Source organism: Myodes glareolus, chromosome 3, assembly GCF_982192425.1.
Source record: "Myodes glareolus chromosome 3, mMyoGla1.1, whole genome shotgun sequence".
Classification (NCBI taxonomy): Eukaryota; Metazoa; Chordata; class Mammalia; order Rodentia; family Cricetidae; genus Myodes; species Myodes glareolus.
This window is the reverse complement of record NC_142028.1, coordinates 73516116-73538728: the sequence shown is the minus strand read 5'-3', so window position 1 is coordinate 73538728 and position 22613 is coordinate 73516116. Positions and strand designations below refer to the sequence as shown.

Genomic DNA, 22613 nt, shown 5'->3' with positions numbered 1-22613 from the left:
GGTTTAAACAGAATATAAGCCTATATTCAGAAGACTTTAAAATCTTGAGCTTGTGACCCAAACAGTAAGCAATGATTGTTCTATTAGCTTGTCAGAACTCTGTTAATGTTAAACTCTGAACTTTTGAAATCCTAGTATAATATTATTATGAAAAGGTAAAGAAATTTTGTAAACTTTTATATACATTTTAGGCCATTATTTTTTTTCTAAATTTTATTTATATTTTTAGAATATCTTCTCAGACCCATATAATATTTAAGTTTTTATGCCTTTAAATCCTTTCAACCTGTTTTTAGTTTTTTATTTTTTCGACCCTCAGAATTAATATACACTCATAACATAAGCATGTTGTCCTATGACTAACCATCATAGGGGCAGTTAGACTGCAATTTTCATTTACTGACCATGGATGTGATGTTGAAGTTTTTAAGAACATGTTTGAACTTCTCTATGGAAGTCTGAATAGCTAAGAGCTTTAGCCTTGTTATTTTTTAGGGGGCCAATCATGTAGAACCCTATAACTCAGGGGGTTGCACTATGATGATTAATTATTAACTTGTATTTATGACCTCAGTCTTTCACTTTTAAAGAACATTATCGCATAATTAACATAACTATTCTTCAGTGAAGAATCACCAGCCTTATTAATGGAGAAAATTAATCAGAATTAGCATAACATGATTAAATATTTAACATTTTTTATAGTTTCCTTATAAACTCAGCATTGTACATAGATGAATTTTTTGTCATTTTAGTCTCTTATTTGCCCCCTTGTTCTTTAAGACAAAATACAAATCTCCGTCAATGTCACGTCTCGTGAATTCTTCTAGCAATCCAGAACATTACATAGATACATTTTAAACAAGAGCCAAAATACATAATATATATGTATGTATCACAATAAGAATAATAAAATTTTGCATTAACATATAAAAACCTGTACTAATGTGAAACTTGAAACTAGCTGGGGTTTTTTTTTTAAATCTTAATCAATAATAATTTGTACCCAATTTTCTTTAAAGATGATACGTATTTGTAACCCATTGGATCTAAATGGTTAAAACCTATACATTTTTTCTGTGAAAACAAAAGCATAATTTTCCCAAACATAATGCATTTTTAACTTTTACTTCAAAGTCAACACTTTTTAAAGTACAAATGTTGCTATAACTCAACATTTTTTCAAGCAGTATCAAGACAGAGCAGGATTAAGATGAAAAACTGCTGGCCAGCAGAAGAGTCCTTGAGTGTTGTCATAGTGAAGAAGAACTTGGCTTAGGAAAGAAATATGGGGAGCTGCGCTGATGGGCACAGTGTCCTTGACTACCAGTATTCCCTGGGGGAAAAAAAAATTTGTTAACTTCTCCGGCCACAATCAAATATTACCTGTTTCACAACTGTGCATTTTTTTTTAACTGCAAACAGTCAATTCTCTGCGCCCCGTACACATGCGTATGTCTCCTTGTAGTATCTCCACTCATCTGAGCATGTGCACCCCTTGTCCTCTGCAGGAGCTGCTGGCTGGCTGCGGGCCATTCCTCTCCTTAGAGATGTTGTTCTTTTGTGACCCAAAGTCCTGGAACTGATCCAGTAAAAACGTACAGGTGGCTAGAGGCAAAGGCTGCCTGCCTCATCTCTTTCAGGATAACAAAGAAGGTCACTAGATAAAAACAGACAGGCTCATTCATTTACACACATCTTTTTAAATTTCTAGATTCATACTCCCTTCTCCAGGGAACCAGGGGCACACATCCTTTACACATTTCAAAAACTGAAGCAATTGCTGTTGTCCTTCCTTAATATCCTTAACCTTTAAAATATCTATAAGTAAATGTATAAACAGCTGTTTGCTGTTTTCTTGGACCATATGCTTTTTTTACATTTATATACAAGTTATTTCTTATTTTACAATTATACTTGAGCTACTTTTTACTTGTTTTTTATACCACACAGCTAACCTCTGTTTTGTATTTACACTGCTCGCTTAGTTTTTATATTTATACTGCACTATTGCTGATACTCCCTGGATATACTTACCGCACCTCTGAGTACCCTTGGAATCTGCCAATGAAGACACCCTTCCCCAGAAGGCCCCACGTTGGGCACCATCTATAGGAACCCTCGAGGCCAAAGAAAAGTCAGAAGAAACAAGACAGGATAGAATCAGGAAGTCTGTCTGGTCATGCCAAAGTATTCAAACAGCCCAGAGTTTATTTCAGAACTTGCTTATATACAAAAACAGAGCTAAGCACAGCACAGACGGTCAATCATTATCTAACCAGGAAACCATTCCTGTCCTTGAGTGAGCAGCCTCCTTTCCTACACGTGCTTGCCGCAAGCAGCCTTACTTTCTATCTTGATGTTCCTGAGGTTTGTCGTCAGTAGTATACTGTCTACTAGATAGAGTGTTCTTTTCTCATGGGGCTAAATCAGAAGTCTCCAACAGCCCTCAAGGTTATAGGAAAAAGTAGAGCAGGCAAGCTTGAGCTCAAGTGACTTCTTTAAGTCAGAAATGACTCCTGATGGAAACATGAGTCACACGTGGGCTCCCATAGCCTTCTACTTAGTCGTCAGTATTTTTTTACTCTTATCTTTGAGATTGCAAAAACAACTTAAGGAAGGGTTTGTTTTAATTTCCACATACGGGAATATGTAAACATTACACTTGTCTTTCTCTGCCTTATTTCATGTAACACAGTGTCCTTCATTTCATTTCCTGCAAATGGCAAGATCTCATTCTTCATGGTTGAAAGATATTCCATTTTGTGTATGTATTAATATATACATACTTGTATATATGCACACTTAATGCATACTACATTTATCTACAACTATTGATGGCCATCTCTGTTGTCTGAGTTTCTTCTGCCCTGCTCGGTTCCCACAATTGTTAAGTCCCAAAGAAATCACACAGAGGTCTACACTAGTTATAAACTGATTGGTCCATTAGTTCAGGCTTTTTATTAACTTTTATAACTTATATTAGCCCATTATTCTTGTCTATGCTAGCCACGTGGCTCAGTACCTTATTCAGCAAAACAGTCACATCTTACTTCTGTGGCTGGGTCAGGACTGTGGACTAAGCTTTCCTCTTTCTAGAATTCTCCTGTTCTTATGGACCTGCCTCTCCTTCCTGTCTGGTCCCGCCTATACTTCCTGCCTGGCTACTGGCCAATCAGCGTTTATTTAAAATATAATTGACAGAATACAGACCATTGTCCTACATCACATCTCTTAGCTAAGAATAGTTCTGATAGATATGGGTGAATAGAGAGTGTGTTGTCTTTCATTGTTGCATACCACAGAGTAGGAAAACTGAGTGATGTGGTTCTGAATTTACTATTTTATCTGCCTGAGTATTTTGCTTGCATGTAGGTCTGCACCAAATGTGTGCCTGGTACCCACAGAGGTTGGAAGAGGACTTGGATCCCTTTGAGCTTAGACCACAGTTGTAAACTACCATATGGGTACTGGGAACCATACCCTGGCCCTCTGGAAGGACAACAAGTGCTTTTAATGACTGAGTCGACTCTCCGACCCCTAATTTTAATTTCTAAGGAAAGTTCATACCGATTCCTGTAATGACTTTTGTTACATTGCTGCTCACAGTGTATGAGCATTTCTTTGTTATCACATCTTATCAGCATTTTTCTCTGTTCTGATAAGTAACTAACTGTTCTGAGTGGACTAAGATAGTATCATTTTATAGATTTAATGTGCATTTTTCATTTTTAATCATGTTCAACATTTGTTTTTATGTATTCTTTTCGTTTTGTTTTTGACACAGGGTCTCTCTCTCTCTCTCTGCCCTAGAGATTGCTATGTAGACCAGGATGACCTTGAATTAACAGAGATCCTCCTGCCTCACCCAGTATTGGGAGCATTGGGTTTAAAGCTGTGCCCCACCATGCCTGACTTTTTCTTAGATTTTTTTTAACTTATTTTTAGAATATTTATCGCCTTTTAATTGGACTAGTTGTTTAAATGATAGCCCTCATCAGATGAACAACTGACATCCTCTGTTGTATAGAATGCCTCATTGCTATTCTGCTTGCTATCCAGAAGTCTTTTAGTTTGATGTGATTTCATTTCTTAATGAAATGTGCCTCTATAGTTCTATCCAGAAAATCATTGACTATGCCACTGTCTTAAAAGATTTACCCTATGATTTCCTTCTGGAGTTTTCAGTTTTAGGTCTTATTTTAAGGCCTTTGACCCATTCTAAGTTGATGTTTGTTGGTCTTCAGTTTCAGTGCATATAGTTATCCAGTTTCCCCTGGCACCTTTTGTTAAAGAAGCTATACTTGGTCTGGTGTGTGTCCTTGGCACCTTTGATTAGAGTCGGGTAGTTATGTGTCCGAGTTTGCATTCTGTTGTTTTGCTAAAGACCATGACCAAAAGCAATTTGTAGAGGAAAGGTTTTTATTAGGTTCACACTCCCCATTACAGTCCATTATTGAAAGAAGCCAAGGCAAGAACTCAATCAAGTAGAAACAAAAGAGGAATGCTGCTTGCTAGCTTGTTTTCTGTAGCTTGCTTAAATGCTTTTTTTTTTTTTAAATGTACCTGGGTGTTGTAAGGAGAGCTGGTCCTTTTGTTTTGTCCCGCTCAGTTAGCTTACACCTGAAATAACCACACAGAAATTGTATTTATTACTGCCTGGCCCATTATATCTAGCCTCTTCTTGGCCAACTCTCACATCCTGATCTAACCCATTTCTACCAATCTGTGTAACCCCACGAGGTCATGGCTTACCAGGAAAAATTCTAACCAGCATCAGTCTCAGGCTGGAGCTTCGTGGTGTCTGCCACACTGCCCTTCTCTCCAGCATCCTGTTCTCTTTTCCACGCCTATCTAAGTTCTGCCCTATCAAAAGGCCAAGGCAGTTTCTTTATTCAACTAATGAAAGCAACACAAATACAGAAGGACCTCCTACACCACCCGGGGGCCACTTGCACAGTGGTGGCACTGCCCACAATGGGCTAGACCCTCTTATCAACCATTAATCAAGAAAGTTGCCTACAGGCACACCTGTAGGCCTGTCTGATAGGGGCATTTTATTAACAGAGATTTTTTTTCTTCCCATGTGACCCAAGCTTGTATCAAGCCGATGAAAAAAATCAGCACACTGAGAATGAGTGAATTTTTTTCTGGGTTGTCTGGCCCATTGACATAAATGTCTGTTTTTATATTGGTATTGTGTTGCTTTTGTTACTGTGACTCTGTTGTTATGTATGAAAACAAGGGTTGTGATACCTGTAGCTTTGCTCTTTTTGTTCAAAATTGGCTCTGTTTTTTGTTTGTTTTTGTAGTTTTTGTTTTTGTTTATCTCCCCTTCTATATGAGTGTAGGTTGGTTGGTTTTCCTGGTTCTGTGAAGAATGCCCTTCTATTTTGAGTATTGTCTTGAATTCATAATTTACCTCAGGTAGGGTGACCGTTTTAACTGTTCTCACTTAATACACGTGAAAGGCCTTTCTGCCATTTTAGTGTTTTCCTTCAGTTTGTTTCTAAAGTACTTTATCATTGTCCATGTAAAAGTGTTTCACTTTGATGAGCTTGGATAATAGATTTTGGGTTTCATGAGTATGTGTAAATTTATTGTTGGAGAATAGAAAAACTGCTGGTCCTTAATATTTTCGCATTCTACTTTATTAAAAAAAGGCACTTATTGGTTCTGACATTGTAGGGAAGTCTCCGATGAGACCTTTTGCGAGTCATACAAGTTTCTGAAGTTCTCTGTTTTCTCTAGTTTTTGTTCAGGTTAGATTGTTCCTATTGATAAACCTTTTAGTTTACTAATTCTTTCCTCTTCCTTTTCCTTTCTTTTTTTTTTTTTAAAGATTTTATTTACTTCTTAAGCATACAATGTACTCCTGGCAAGAAAGGCACGAGGTCTCATTACAGATGGTTGTGATCCACCATGTGGTTGCTGGGAATTGAACTTGGGACCTCTGGAAGAGCACCCTGTGCTCTTACCCTCTGAGCCATCTCTCCAGTCCCTCCTTTTCCATTCTTATATAAAGCCAATGCCACTGATTATTTTTCTTTCACAAATAATATTTACCTAGTTTTTATTTTATTCATTTTTGTGTTTTTAATTCTTCACTGAGCTTTTTTTTGTTTTTGTTTAAATGTTCTTTATTTCATGAGCATATTAATAGCCATTTTAGTATCTTTTTCATTCTAACATCTTAATTGTAGATGGACATCTGTAGATTAATTTTTCTTTAGGACTTCTTGTTGCTTTCTGGGGGTAGGATGAATCCAGAGCGTGCAAGCCCACAATTACTGTTACTAAATGATGAAACTAGCCCCAAGTATGAGCCTTTAAGAGTCTGTGCTCAGTTTTGGCATGTGAAGGTGAGAGTTCTATCCAGAGAAACTGGCACCATGGTTACAAGTTACTTATATTTATTTTTCTTAAACTTTTAACATTGATGTTGAATTTTTGAGACACACACTCTTTAAAAACAGACAACATTGTATAATGTTTTGGAAACTTATGTTTAACAGTGCATAGGACATATTACTTATGATATTGTTTTGTTGTTTTATGTGCAAGCAATAACAATAATATTATACCAGAGAGGCTTAAACTATATATATTTCTCAGGTAAAGGCAGAAGTGTAGATTGGGTCAGTGGGACTCACAGTCCTGTTGCTCTGCTGTCATTCAGATGTCCAGATTCTTTCTAATCTTGTTTTTCCAGTGTTTCTTGGTTGTTGCCTAACTCAGCTTTCAGGATAAACAAGACTAGTCCTATCATATGTATATTCCAGTGCATAATATAAGGGAAAGAGATCGCAGGCAAACAAGCTTCTTTCAAAGAAAGCTGCAGACATTCCATGTATTACTCACATTCCATTGACCACTGACATAGTCACGTGGCAGCACAGCAGCTAGCTGCAGATAAGTCTGGGAAAGGTAGTTCCAAGCCTGCAGCTATGAGTAGATAACTGGCTGAAAAGAAGTGAAGAAGGTTGTTAGGAGCCAGCTCCACCCTACACTCCCCTATCGTGAGACTCATTGAAGTTGTGAGGGGGTAGCTGTACCTGTAGACTTGATAGAAATAGGTCAGTAGCATTTCATATTATAGTAAGAATTTGAAAGGGATTTTAGTAGATGCTCATTTTCATATTTAAAAAACACAAAACTAGATGTTGGAGGTTTTGATAAAATCCCTTTCAATCTGTGTCAAATTGTTGGATATATGAGCTAATAATTGTTTATTTTGTTCTTGTATTTTAGGCCTCAACTCCATATAGCATAGATTCAGATTCTTTGGGAATGGAGTGTATTATTTCGGGAAGTGCCTCTCCAACTCTGGCAATCAACACTGTGACTAACAAAGTAATTCCACTTTTTCAACATTTCTGAATGTCTTTGAGTAATATATTTAGTTTACTTTTATATTGACAGTAGAGTTGTTTATGGTGAAGTTCAGATGTTTTTTCAATTTGTTTTGAAAATTTGATTGGTTTTCCAAATATGTAATTGAAGGAAATAATTGTCAGATTTTATGAAATTTTCTTCTTAGTTTCTTTTCTTGTTGATTTATAAAGTATTCTGATAAATAATTTGAGGGAGAAAGGGCTTATCCTGACTCACAATTTAAGAGTACAATCCATTGTGTTGGGAACCCAGTTTACAGAGTGATGAATGCCAGTACTTAGCTTGATTTCTCCATTTTTACATAGTCCAGGGTCTTAACCCAGGGTATGGTCTTCCCTACAGCTAAGATGGGTCTTTCCACAGCAGCTAATGTAATCAAGAAAATCCCTCTTGGGTGTGTTCAGGCCTATCTCTCAGGTGATTCTACTAGAATCAACATAATAGGCATCAACAGAATCCCATAAAACAAGCAATTTGCATAATTCTAACAACCGCGTAGAGATTTTGTAATGGTAGTCAGCCTATTTTTGTCATATTCAAGTCTAGAATAAACCCAGAAATCACATTTGGTAGTCTGCTGTATTTTTGGTGATATTGGTGACTAGATACACAGTGGAGTGCAAATGCCTCTTCTTCCAAGAAAGTTCTCTGTCAGAAGTCTTCACACGTGCTGGCTCTTCCTCTGAACCATGGAGTCTTGAGACTTCCTGCCTCTGTTACTCATGTTCATGTTCGTCACTCTTGTTTTCACCTTGTCCCTGGAGTTTTTTGCCTTCTTCCTAGCTGTATCTGCACTGTTTTCTGCTTTTCAGTCTTTGATTTTTCTTATTCACATATGTAAGTACAAATTTTATATCGTGTACCTATAGGATTTGTTTGTAGGAAGGTTAAGATTATCAAGGTTTTATTTGTGACATAATCAGATTACAATTTTGAAAAGACACTTAGAGTAGAAGTATAATATTTTTTCTTTCCATATGGCAACTGTGGAATGATCACAGTCACTTGGGAAGGGAGTGTTTGTGTGTTTCCTGGTAGTGATGGAGTTTTGTGATATCCTAGTTTGATTACTCAATGTGAATAGGGCCTAGACATTTGTACATCTCAATAGCAACTCTATAGTGATGTGCAGCTAAACTGAAAAATTTCTGGTGAATTGTATGATTTGAAATTGGAAATCTCTAATACAGCTTTTGCAGTAGTCTAAAAGATGCCGAGGGCCTAACCATGGACAACTGAAGTTATTAGGACCCAGGAAGAAATAATGTTAGGACTTTGACCAAGTCATATGATGTCTAAGAAGTCGCAGTTTTTGCATTTCTTTCTTAGATACCCAATACCAGAAAAATCATTCTGCCTGTCTTTCTCCACCCTACACGGACAACCACACTTGCACATGTACATGAGGGGCCGAAGAGGAAGGAGGCAATGGAGACAGACAGCTAGTGATTCCGGGACCAGACAAATATGTGGGGCGAGATAAAATTTTCCATTGGAACATATCTTACCAATTCATGTCAGAGATCAGAGGAACAGCAGCCTTGAGCAGGCATGAGTGAGGGCTGCAGAAACCTGAGGGAGCGGACTGTGAAATGAATGGATATTTAGGAGGAGACAAGATCCTGAGAATTATTGGGAGTTGAGGTTTCTGTAAGCAATATCCACTTTTAAGTATTTATTAAGTCCAAATTCTACGAGTTTGGGCTCAGATTTATAAACAAAGTAGACTCACCACTAGCCAGAATCTAACAGTCTTTCCAGGGGACAAAAATTGCATTTCAGTTAGCGAGAGCTGTGAATACCAAGTTATATTGGCTAGAGTTTGTTCTCTGACTAAACACAGGCCATGACAGACTAGCCTGAGCTATTTGTAGAGTGGTGTGTGAGTATGCTTGTTAGAAGACAGCTACATTCTGTTTGGAGATCATCCAGAGCTATAATTTTCCACAAATTACTGATCAAAGTCCCATGCCTTTATAAGTTACTGCTGCAGATTATTTTAAATATCAGTAAAATAATATACCATTGGAATAAGGAAATATGATAAATCTCAAAAATAGGAAGGGAAAGATAAAAGAAGAAATAGAAGAAAAGAAAAAGCATTTAAGTCTAGTTATACCAGAAATAACATGAAATGTAAATACAAACAATACTTAACTTTAAAGACAAGGGTTTTAGACTGGTTAGGGGAAGAAAAGTTCACCTTGGCACTACTTATAAAAGATACATCTTAAGTGAAAATTTGTATTTTATAAGGGGTATTTGTATTTTATTATGAAACAAATATTTGTATACATCTAATAGCATACCCTCAGAAACTGTCAGAATTGAAAGAGGAAATAGACAGATCATTATTCATAATGGTAGATTTTAACATGTTTTTTGGGGTGGGGGAGTCGAGACAAGGCTTCTCTGTGTAGCTTTGGAGCCTTTCTTGGACCAGGCTGGCCTCAAACTCACAGAGATCCTCCTGCCTCTGCCTCCTGAGTGCTGGATTTAGAGGCATGTACCACCACTACCTAGCTTTTCATATGTTTATAAACTCAGAACAAGAAATCAAGATCACAATAGCAAGCAACAAAAAATAATTACATTAGAGTTGTAGAAAAATTTGAACCCAGATTAGAAAATCTAAATTACAACAGTCTCAAAATATGTAGTAGTTACCAAAATCTGTCATATAATGCTGATTTATCTTATGTCGTAAAGAAGGCCCCGGCAAATTTGGAAGACGTATTAATAACCATACAGATTGTATTTTTCATTCCAGTAGAATTAGGCTTAGAAGTCATAGCAGAAGGACAGTCAGAAAGGTCATAGCAAAAGGATAGTCAGAAAGTTCCTCCAGAATTTGTAAAACAGTAGGCTATTAAGAATCATAGAAATATGGTATAAATTGGAAAATACTTGAAAGTCAATGAAAAAATACAAGTGACTTAAGCCTGTGAGATACAAAGTAATAGCCTCAGTTATATATAATAGGCCTCACAAAGATTAAGTATTAATGACTTAGGTGTATGAAAACAAGCAAAACAAACGAAGTGAAGGATGATGGTAATAAAATGAGAAGTCAGTGAAATGAAAAGTATTTTAGGTAACTATTCAATAAACGAGAAGCCAGAGAACATTTATGAGGACATAAAAACACATGTCTGGAAAAGGTGAAAATCATTATTGTATGAGGTAAGAAAGTATCAGTCAGTAGCTGGGTGTGGTGATGCATACCTGCAGGCCAGCACTGGTCTTGAAGCAAAAGAAGGGACCAGGCAGAGAAGTAGGAAGGAAGAAAACATCCAGTAATGTGGAGAATTTCAGTCAGACCTGAAATAACATGGTTGGTACAATTAGTCTAGGAACAATTATTAAAACTGTTACGAATGCTGTTCACAGAGAAGCTAAAAGACATGTTGAAGATATTATGTAGACACATGGGGAGATAAAAGAAGCTGTTGAGTTGTCATTCACAGATAACTTGATTGTTTACATAAAAATCTCAAAAGCATATACAGATAAAGTGATAGTGTTTTAAGATGTAAATAGTAAACTCTCTTGATAGTAGACCAGTATTTGATCTTAGAAATCAGTTGTATTTCTGTAACTATCCACAGACAGATTTTTTAAAAATGTATTTTTAAAAAATTAACTGTGGGAAGGAAGATGGACGCACAGACCATTGCACGTGTGTGACGGTCAGAGGACAACTTTCTGGAGTTGTTTTTCTCCTCCCACCATGAGGGTTCTAGAGTTTAAAATGAGGTCATTATACTTGGCAGCAAATGCCATTTTTCCATTGAGATATCTCAGTGGCTCAGGATATTTTAAGGGAGACATTTAAGTTAGCATTAAACTATGCGAAGTACCTAGAATTAAATAAAAGATGAATTATACATGAAATTTTAAATTATTATTGACAGAAAATAAAGCTATAACTAAACACACAATCTTTATGTAGATGACTATTGTAAAGAAGTCAGTTTTTTCCCAGTTGATATTGATGTGATGTCAGTCAAAATCCTGATATGCTTTTAGGGAGGGAGGAAGGAAGGGAAAGAGGATGGATGGAAGGACGGAATGTGGGAAGCCAAATGGCCAAAAAGAAAATATGGGCCTAGGGAACAGCTCAGTTGGTAAGGCAATTGGCTCTTGTAGTATAGTTACTTGCTCATTTGTGTGACAGAGTACCTGACTAGAAAAAATTTGAGGAAGGATTTGCACTCATGCGGAGATGTCGTGGCAGCAGAGGCCAAGCTGGTCATATTGCATCAACATTCAGAAAGCAGAAAGTGGTGTGGCACTGTTCACATCCCCTGAAGGCCTCACAACCTTCCCAAATGGCACCACCAGCTAGGGACCAAGTGCTAAATATGTGAGTCTGGAGGGGGGCATTTCATATTTATACTACAGAATCTTGCAAACATGAGTGCCTAGGTGAATCCTAGAATCCTTGTAAAGATGCTGGACATGGTGATGTACATTGTAACCCTCCACTGAAGAGGGGGAGAAAGGGAGGATCCTTGACTCAGTGGCCAGCCAGTGTGGCTTAATTGATAAACTAAGTCAGTGAGAATCACTGTCACAAAGAAGTAGATAACATTGCTGATGTTGGCACCTGAGGTACTGTAGTCTGTACACACAAACTTAAAGGAGAATTTGTTCCTCCAAATATTAAGCAAGAGAATGCCTACTATAAATGAAATTGTGATACTAACATAAGAATAGATAGACTCTTTGAATAAATTCAGCAATGTCTTCATTAAGTGTACAAGGGAAAATCGTCTTCTGTGTAGAAAAATCAATTTTACATAGCTCTGAAGTCTAAATTATAAAAGATAGCAATAAAGTTCTCAGTCAGATAAAATATTTTTAATAGGAGGAAAACAGTAATATTTCGAGCAGATAATATCGAAAATAAGGTGTTGTGAAGGAGTAACCATAAATAATTCTAGAATAGAAAAACCTGTCAGGTTGCTGGGGGGTGGTGGCAGCACACGCCTTTAATACCAGCACTCAGGAGGCAGAGGCAGGTGGATGGATCTCTGTGAGTTCGAGGCTAGCCTGGTCTATAAGAGCTAGTCCCAGGACAGTCACCAAAGCTACAGAGAAACCTTGTCTCAAAAAAACAAAAACAAAAGAAAAAGAAAAATCTATCAGTAGTTGTAGATGGTCCATATCGTAGAGCAGATGAGGCCAACAAGGCTTGGGGAAAACAGTGAGGTGGTTTCAGCTCAGCATGTCCAAGTAACTCAGTCCTTTGTCATGAGTCCATTGACGTCAGAGCTGGCCTCATAATAACATACTTGTTGTTTTTGTATTTGTTTTTCACTGGTGTGCCCAAACCAGTGGTAGATAACTTTAACCTACTGCATTTTAGCCTAATTGAAGTAACAGCACCCTCCGTACTAGTAGGTCTTTGTATTCTCCACTGCCACAGATCTCAAGCTAAACAAAATTTAAAACTAGGTTTACTTTGATATAGCAGGAGAAATAGTTGTACTGAATGGTTCCTACGGAGCACATGCATGTTTAGCATTCTGTGGGGAGAATGCAGAAAATTTTACTGAGTACAGTGAGTATTAAAAAAAAGCATGTGTGTGTGGTTGAGTTGGGAGCTGCCATGTTCACGGATTACTGTTTTCATTTGGAAGAACAACTGTAACAGATTACTTAGTTTAAGTGTTGGCAAGTAATATTTTACATAGCAATTCTGCTCTTCAGGAAAAACAATCAGTATTGACTGGTTCTTAAGGTAAAATCCAAGCTTTCAAATGAAAGACCTTGAATTTTAGGAGACTCCACTACAATGAGTCTGCCGCCTTCTCACTGCTAAGATATTTCAGTTTCTGATGGGATTGGGGTGGTGTTAACAGATGTGATAGTGAAATATGTCAACACTTAGAAGATGATTTAAGAAATTGTGTTCCAGATGATGTTATAACATTACGTATAGATAATAATGTGCAGTTATTTCAAAGTACAAGGTAGAACAAATTTTGACTGAGTATAAAAAATTTAATGCCATGGTTTCTAATTCCATATTTCAACTTCAGTTTTTTAAAACTTGATATGTGGCATATTTTGATGTGTCAAAGACTATCCGTAGTCACATGAGTTCATTAATACTTTTTGTGCTTGCACTTAAAGCAACACATCGACCGACTGCATGTTGAGCAGCTAATGAGAAGCTAAGCGTTTTCTATCAAGTCAGACACTGAGAATTTACAAAGATGTAGAACATCACTCTTTCATTTTACTTTTTTACTGGGTTGAATATTTTAATGTTAGCATGTAAATTGGGTTAATGCCCATTTAAGTGAGTTAATTATAAGTTGTTACAATTTTCAGTATGCCATATATGCCAATTAAAAATAATCAAATATCCATAGTTTTATGGGTTTTTAATATAAGAAACACTGTGATGCTTTTGAATTTTTTTTAAAAGGAACCATGTAGTGTGAATTCTAGTTTGTCTTAATAATAAAAACTCGGAGTCAGATATTAGGGAATGAAAGCTGAAAGATCAGAGAAGAGCAGACAACCACTAGACAGTTCTTACCTCTACCTCAGACCAGAGGGGCAATCCTATCTCTATGAATTATCAGACTGAATGAATGCTTTCTCTACAAAATGTCAGACTGAATGCCTTGAGCTCCTGTCTCTTCCTGCTTTATATTCCTCTCTCCACCAGCCATATTCCTTCTTCACTTCACCTCTATCCCTTGTGCTGGGATTAAAGGTGTGTGACTCCCAAATGCTGGGATTAAAGGTGTGAGCCACACTACCTGACTCTGTTTCTGTGTTAGACTGGGTCAGTCTCAGGTATACCAGGTTGGCCTTGACTTTACAGAGATCTCTCTGTCTCCCAAGTGTTGGGATTAAAGATGTGTGCCACCACTGCCTGGCCTCTATGGCTAGTGGCTTGCTCTACGCTCTGATCTTCAGGCAAACTTTTGCTAGACCACAAACAAAATACCACCAGAGGAACACACTTGTATGCATATGTGGACACATCTACCACACATATCTACACATGACAGGTTTTTTTTATTGCCTTCTCATATTAAATATTTACTAATTATACCTGTTACATTTTGTTTATGTTCTAGAAAAGTATGTTCTTGAGATTGAGAACATTAAGAAAATCGTTTCATGGTAGTGATTAAGGAATTAACATTTGAACTTAGAATTGGCACAGACCATGAAGGGAAGACCACTGGCTTTTTATTTTATGCTGTAGGGTCAGTTTTGGTTTTGTAGTGCTGCTTTATAGCCCTCTTCACTGTAGGAACTGTGTATTCAGATGCTGCTTTTCTTTACATTCCAGGTAACATTGTACAACACTGATCAGGACGGCAGTGATAGCCCACGCAGCAGCCTTAACAACAGTCTCTCAGACCAGAGTTTGGCATCTGTTAATTTAAACAGTGTTGGAAGTGTGCATAGTTACACACCGGTAAGTCCTGATGAAGTTAGTTTCTTTGTTAGATATTCATTTAGTACAGAAATTCAACCAAGCATACATTAAATGCCAACTTTAAAAAAAAAGAATATGTGGGCTAATGAGGTAGCTCCGTAAATTCCATCCCCAGAATCCACATGGTGCAGAGAAAGAACTGATACCTTCAAGTTATCCTCTCACCTCCACATGTGTGTCATGGCACATGCATACCAGCACATACATATAAATAAAATAAGTGAAAGAAAGAGGAAATGTGTATTTCTCTCTACTCAGTTAATAAATTCAGCCAGTAGAGCAGTCTGATTTTTTTTTTTTTTTAAATTTCAGTCTGGAAAATAAAGCCATGGTGTGAGGGACTTGTGTATAAATATTCTTACTCTTGCACTCATTTGACTCATTTGTTACCTCTTATAAGAAGATGACCATTGGGTTATCAGATGTTCTTTTTGGAAGATCAGGTTACAGTCCTTCCTGTTAAACAGTACAGGCCCCAAGCAAGAGTTATACAACATGCTATTCATTGTTGTAATAGGAAAAGCACACAGGACAAAGATACAAAGCCTCTCTTCTTCACCAGTAGGTATGAAAATCAGGGAATGCTTGTTCTAGTTAGGTTTCTGTTGTTGTGATACCATGACCAAAAGCAAATTGGGGAAGAAAGGGTTTATTTGCTTAGAGCATACAGTCCACTATAAGAAATCAAGGCAGAAACCCAGTAGGCAGGAACTGAAGTAGCAGCTACAGTTGGGTGCTGCTTAGTGACTTACTCCTCATGGCTTGCTTAGCTTGCTTTCTTTTAACTCCCAGGAGCACCAGCCCAGAGATAACACTTCTGACAGTGGGCCAGGATCTTCTCCTATAATCGTTAGTTTAAAAAAAAAAAAAATGCCCCATGGGCCAGTCTAATGGAGACACCTTCTCAGAAGAGGTTCCCTCTTCACAAATGTTTACAAGTTGACAAAAACCTACCTAGCACAATGTTCATGTCCCTTGTACATAATGGTGTAGTACTTGCATGTGGCCTACACAGTTCACTTATTTTAAATCCTCTTTCAAGGACTTAAATACCTATTATAATGTACGTGACAAAAGAATTTCCCCCCAAATATTTTTTATCTGTTTGGTTGAATCCACAGACATGGAACCCACAGATGTGGAGAGCCTACTGTACTTAGGTGATTAAAGAAATGAAGAGATTGTTTGTAAGCGAACATTTAATGATTTTTAGTTGCTTAAGTGTCTTGATACCAAAGAAATCAAAGATTAGGGCTTAATATTGTAACATAAAAGTGAGCATTAAACATTTATTGGGTCTGAGACTGTAGTTCCATTGATAGAGTGCTCGTCTAGCATGCATGAAGCCTTACATTTGGGCAGGTAGTACCGGTCTGTAATCCCAGTACTTGAGATGTGGAGGAAGGAGGATCAGAAGCTAAAATGCCAGTCTCAGGTATATAATGAGCTCAGATTCAGACTGGGTTACCTGAGACCTTGTCTATGAGAAAGAAGGTTGGGGGAGGGGAGGGGCAACAACATTCCTCAGACTAGAGAACAAAAGAACTAGCATGTCACACCTGTTGTGTGAGTGTGTCAGACTGTTCAACTAGGCATTATAGACTGCTACTTTCATTTAACAACAAAGTGTTGCCAGGTGGTGGTGGCATACACCTTTAATACAACAGAAGCAGATGGATCTCTTGGGTCTGAGGCCAGCCTGGGTTACAGTGTGAGTTCCAGGACAGCCAGGACCACATGGAGAAACCCTGCCTTGAGAAACCAAAAACAACAGCAAAAACCCAACAAAGTGTCAGTCAGCTACAAGTCTGTAACCTTAGATGATAATTTATATGTGATTAAGCAGTTTTATTACTTAAATAGATTAGTTTAAGAATCTACATAAAGGACCAGGCGGTGGTGATGCACACTTTTAATCCCAGTACTTGGGAGGCAGAGACAGACAGATCTCCGTGAATTTTAGACAGCCTGGTCTACAGAGTGAGTTTTAGGATAGCCAGGACTCCACACAGAAACCTTGTCGGATTAAAACAAAACAAAACAAAAAATCTGCATAAAAGTTAAAAGTGTATGATTATAGGTAAGTAATACTGTGCACTGTAAACAGATCAGAATGATGGCAGTTCCTACATATCACATGGCAATATCAAACCAGACTATCCATGTGCAGACAGCATGTTCTCTACTGGAGCAATGGATTTTATATGGCAGTTGAACAGTTTTATATCTTGCAGCAATAGCCATTTTGGGAATCAGACAAACCTGTCCTTCACTGAGCCAGGGAGACCAATGAGAAACTGCCCCATGGTTGACTCACAAGATAGGGCACCCTTCACAAAACCACTTCTTGTCATGTTTGGGAATTATCAGAGTATGACATTAAAATTCTGCCCTTGGACTTTTCCTTTATAATTTGTGTGGTCATATGTAAGGTTACCAGGATGTAGCTGATGGAGTCATTCCTCTACATAAAAAAAAATTTAAAATGTAAAGAGGTTTATTTATTTTTATCTTATAAGTATGGATATTTTGTATTCATATGTGTCTGTGGATATGTATGTAAGGGTCTTTAGATCTCTTGGAACTAGAATTAGAAAAACCAAAGAAAAAAAGAAAATTAATATTTTCCTTATTATTGCAAATGCCATATGAGCATCATTTTGAATAACTAAAGTTTTAGTAAATATACAGACCTTAAATTACAGAACACTAAACAAATGGTAGTTTATCACTTCAAAAATACAGTTGATGAAGGGCTGTAGTTGTAACTCATGGCAGAGCATTTGCCTAGCATATGTAGAACCTTGGGTTCCATCTCTAGCATGACAAAAAATAATAAAAGGTATGTAGTTATTTTTTTAAAAAATGTCTTTTCAGGCTGTACAGTTTTCAGAGCTAAATCTTGTTCACAGTTGTATATACCAGACTAAATGACCTCTGAGCTTCTCTGTACTCCCCATATTGTCTTAGGCCTGCTAGGATTTCAGGGGCTCATGATTGCATACATGACATAGCATGCGGGCAGCTAACTGACCCAAGCATAAATGAACAAATATGCCTTTTAAACTTAACATACACTCAATGCTTCTTATTTTTTGAGGTCTTGGCGGTATATCTATGCTATCTGTATAACTCAGGATTTCCTTTGGGTTTGCAGATTTGGGAGTCATTGTTTGGGTTTCTTTAGGGGGACAAGAGTTAGTATTAGAATTGCTGTCACGGTATTGTACATGCTGGACAGGCCCTCCAGTCTTCTGTATTGTTATCCATTCCATTCATGTTTCCTTCAGTTCCTTCTAAAATCGATGAATGCTGTTTTGGTCAGTGTCCTATGTCTGCTGATGGTATTTGAACTTACATGAAGATGATACAGAGAAATGGAAGCAGGGTTTGGTAGCTTTATAGCATAGTGCAGTCTGTTGAAATCCGATGCAGAGAGACAGGGAGAATTCCAGTCTCAGCTTGTCGCTCACTTGCAGTGTCTTCACAAAGTCATTGAATTTCTTTGAACTTACTGTCTTGCTTGTGCAAGTGGAAGCTGGATTGGATTTCTGTGGTTCCTCAAGATTCATGCCAGTGATTTTCCTATGACCCTTCAAAGGTGTGCCTGGTTAAAAGATGGGAAAGCCATAGGCTGAAGTGATTGACTGAATTTCAGGTTGACACTAATATCAAGCCATTATATTCATTGTTGTCTTTTATTAGGTGACTAATCATCCAGAACCAGTCTCTCAATCATTAACGCCTCAGCAGCAGCCGCAGTATAACCTTCCAGAACGAGATAAACAACTGCTTTTCACAGAATACAACTTTGAAGATCTCAGTGCCTCATTTCGGAGTCTTTATAAGTCAGTTTTTGAGCAGTCACTCAGTCAACAAGGTGAGCTTCTTTTTGGTAATATAGATGTTTTAATTTCACAGACTAGCTGTTAGTCTTGCTTAATTTTAGAACAGTTACAATGAGGTTTGGGTGAGATTTATTAGGCCTCTTGTGATTTACTGATCTCTGTGTATATTTATGTTGTGGCAAAGGAATGACACATTGATTTCAACTTGCATGCATAGTTGACTTGATTACGAGGGTGTCCTAGAGCACTGTGCTAAAGAATTCTCACACCACATCTGTGGATGTTGGAGTGGTAGTGGTTACACCACAAGAACACATGGGTTTTCTTTTCATTCTGACTAGCATTAGCACTGAGAAGCCCCTGGAACTTAATATCACCATGTTTGTGGGTTTGTTTATGGCAGTTTTAAAAAACTATGTATGTGTGTGCATGAGTGCATGTTTGTTCATGTATTGCTTTCTTACATATGAATGCCTTACTCTGTAAATAATTCTACTGCAAGTTTCATAAGATAGAAGGAAATTTAACCGTGAATGCTCTTACTCTGTTTTAGGTTTGATGAGCATCCCTTCCGAATCGTCCCAGCAGCCCCACACTTCATGTTCCTATCAGCACTCTCCTAGCAGTACAGTGAGCTCTCACCCACACAGTAACCAAAGCAGCCTGCCCAACAGTCACAGTGGCCTCAATGCCACAGGTAGTAATTCGGTTGCACCGGTCTCGCTGTCCCACCCACAAATGCACACACAGCCCTCTCCACACACACCCCATCGACCGCATGGTTTACCACAACACCCACAGCGTCCCCAGCACCCAGCATCACACCCACAGCAACACAGCCAGCTCCAGCCGCCCCATTCCCAGCACCCCTCTCCACATCAGCACATACAGCACCATCCAAACCATCAGCATCAGACATTAGCACATCAGCCACCCCCACCCCCACAACAGGTATCCTGTAATTCTGGTAAGTTTCTTCTGCTTGTGTTTGAATAACTGAATTAAACCTGTCCTTTGTTATTTGGGCCTCCTGCAGAACTTACTACTGAAACCTTTTTTACTTGTTTCCCTTCTTTCTTTACTATAGTCCTGTAGTTTACATCTTATTCAACCCATGGGTGACCTATAGATTTCCTTAATTAAAATCAGCATAGGCAAACTCAGCCTTACAAGTTTTGTTTATATTCTTATGTTGCCCCGACCACTGCTTTTAGTGAGATTTGAATGACTGGAATGTGTGATCTATTTGCACTCCTGTGAGTCTATGTAAGTGTACAAGAAACATCACAAGTTATGCCATAAAGATCTCTGTTTGAATCTTTGTTACCACTCTTATGATTTAGAGTAAATTACTTGTTGTTTTTGTTTATCTTTTTAGGAGTTTCTCAACAGGCAGTCTGAGCTAGTCTCAAACCTATGTTTACCTTCTATTTTACTAAAACAAACAAAAAATCAAAACGAATATTTTTAAATGAGTATTTTAAGAATCTATTGAACAGCCAGGCGTTGGTGGCGCACACCTTTAATCCCAGGACCGGGAGGCAGAGCCAGGCAGATCTCTGTGAGTTCGAGTCCAGCCTGGTCTACAAGAGCTAGTTCCAGGACAGGCTCCAAAAGCTACAGAGAAACCCTGTCTGAGAGAGAGAGAGAGAGAGAGAGAGAGAGAGAGAGAGAGAGAGAGAGAGAGAGAGAGAGAGAGAGTTTTTTGTTTGACTTTAATGGTTGGTTTTATTTTCCAAGTTAATAATTCTAAATAGACTCTATAATTGAAAATTTTCTGTCTTAATGAAATATTTCTTAGACATTTTGCAGTTATTTTTAGATAAATGTCATGTGAAAGTTGTATTGTAGAATTAAAGTTCTTTTAGGGACAAGGAAAATGGTATTGTATGCCTTGTAAATATTTATATAGTCTTCAAGAACTTAAGCTTGTTATTTGTATGTCTCAGGGAATGGTTAATGACAGATCGGGTGGTTTCAGGAAATAGAAGTCTGTGGTGCTAGAGAGAAAAAGTCCAGTTAGAATCAACGATTGGCAATCTCATCAGACTTCTTTGCCAGTGGCACCGGACAGAGAGAAGTCACCCCTTGGGAGTTAGAAGTAATCTCAGTGGCTCTGTGCATTCCAGTGAATTATATATCCCATGCGTATGAGGTGGGGCTAAACAAAATTTCTTTAATAGAGAGGAATGGAAGGATGAGAACAGGAACAGAAGCTACTTACTTGAGTACTCATTGTGTACTAGACAGCCCAGATACATTATTATTCTTCCAAATCAAGTATAGCTTAACAAATTCTATAGATAGGCAAAGCACAACTCAAAAAAAACTGAAGCCATTTGCATATGATGACACTGCTAATGGGTGACTTGGACATCCATAACACCAGATAGTCAAAAAGGACTAAAGCCAGCTGTGCTTATTTAGTGGGTAGCATTTACTCACTTCTGGAAGACTGTGTTAAGGCATTTCTGATTCCTGAGGTTGCCCAAGCTTGTTAGCAGCCCCTTTCACTGTATAATCCTATCCACTACCATAGGTTGGAGCATTTGCTTGTACTATGTTGCTTCCAAATAGAAACTGTTCATTATATCTTATGAAGAGAATAACTTTTTGGTAGTATAAGAATCTATGGCCTCATCACACACTAGGCAAATGCTCTTCCATGATCATTATCCCCAACAACAATGCATCTTCTAAGGTCAGCTACAAAGTAGAAAAATGAAATTTGAAAGAGGCAAGAACACTCATTTGCATGAGAGTTTCCCTTCCTGGTCATTATTTATACTGGACAGACGAAAAGAGCCAGCACCAAGTTTTGCTTTTAAGGCGATAAGGCTGGCGATAAGGCTGTTTTGCAGACTGTCAGACTAGAGATTAGAAGACCAAAATTAAAACCTTAAGTTCATTGCCAGGATCTTACACTACCTGTTGGTGTTCTCTTTATTTTACTTGAAAAATGGAGAGGCATGGAACTCGAAGGAAGTTGATTCAAGGCCTGATACAATTGGTAAACATCCCTTTCTAAGACTAGACAGGATCAGCCAATGTCAGAAATAAGGCCACTCACTGTCTTCTATATGTATTCTTCAGCAGTCACTATCCCAGAGTTAACAGTATTGTCATCATTACTTTTTAGGTGTTTCAAGTGATTGGTATGCAACACTTGACATGCTGAAGGAAAGCTGTCGAATTGCCAGCAGTGTTAACTGGTCAGACGTAGACCTTTCCCAGTTCCAAGGTAAGGGTTGGGTCCTTTCACACAGAACCAAATACCATGAATCTATTTTCTCTGAAACACTGTATCTTTGTTGTTGAAATCAACATCTCCTACCAGATATGTTGGTATATCTGCTCTTCCAGCATTTGGTGAGCAGAGGTAAGAGAATTGCTAAAAGTGAAGCCTGCTATAGACTACATAGCATAGCAAATGAGAGAGAGGGGGGAGAGAGAACACATTGTCTTATATAAAGACATGGCTTTTGCAGTGTTATTAATGGACATTATTTATAAAAATTTCTAATAAATTAGCCAGTTGATGTAGGAAAACATTACATATAAGAGTTCTGCAGGAATACTAGCCATGTTTGAAAGAATCAGTTTTCTTTTTGAGGCCATGGGACAATCACAAGTGTTGTTCCCTGGTTGCCGTTCACCTTTTACTTTTATCCCCCCATGTCTTATTGCATGTGTCTAGTATGTGTATAAGGAGTGCCAACACACACGTATATCCATATGCACAAGGCGCATATGTACATGTCAGAGGATGATTCTTGGGAATCATTTTTATTAGTTATGAATGCTTGACTTTAGCTTAGATATGTTCCCAACTAACTTGTCTAATTTCAATTAACCTGTTTATTTTAATCTATGTTTTTGCCATGTAGCTCATTACTTCT

The 22613-nt window shown here is 37.8% G+C and overlaps 1 protein-coding gene across 5 annotated transcripts in view; it reads left to right on the top strand.

Annotated features, from left to right (window-relative positions):
• The window catches only part of Foxj3 (forkhead box J3), a 110050-nt gene that overhangs the window by 80210 nt on the left and 7227 nt on the right, over positions 1 to 22613 (top strand). For 3 of the 5 annotated variants that reach the window (XM_085686493.2, XM_085686491.2, XM_085686492.2), the window contains 5 exons: positions 7252 to 7353; positions 14717 to 14845; positions 18572 to 18746; positions 19268 to 19681; positions 21854 to 21955. In XM_085686493.2, the coding sequence (XP_085542619.1) occupies positions 7252 to 7353; positions 14717 to 14845; positions 18572 to 18746; positions 19268 to 19681; positions 21854 to 21955 (922 nt within the window). The remainder of the gene's footprint in view (positions 1 to 7251; positions 7354 to 14716; positions 14846 to 18571; positions 18747 to 19267; positions 19682 to 21853; positions 21956 to 22613) is intronic. The other 2 variants (XM_085686495.2, XM_085686494.2) reach the window with 1 other exon arrangement.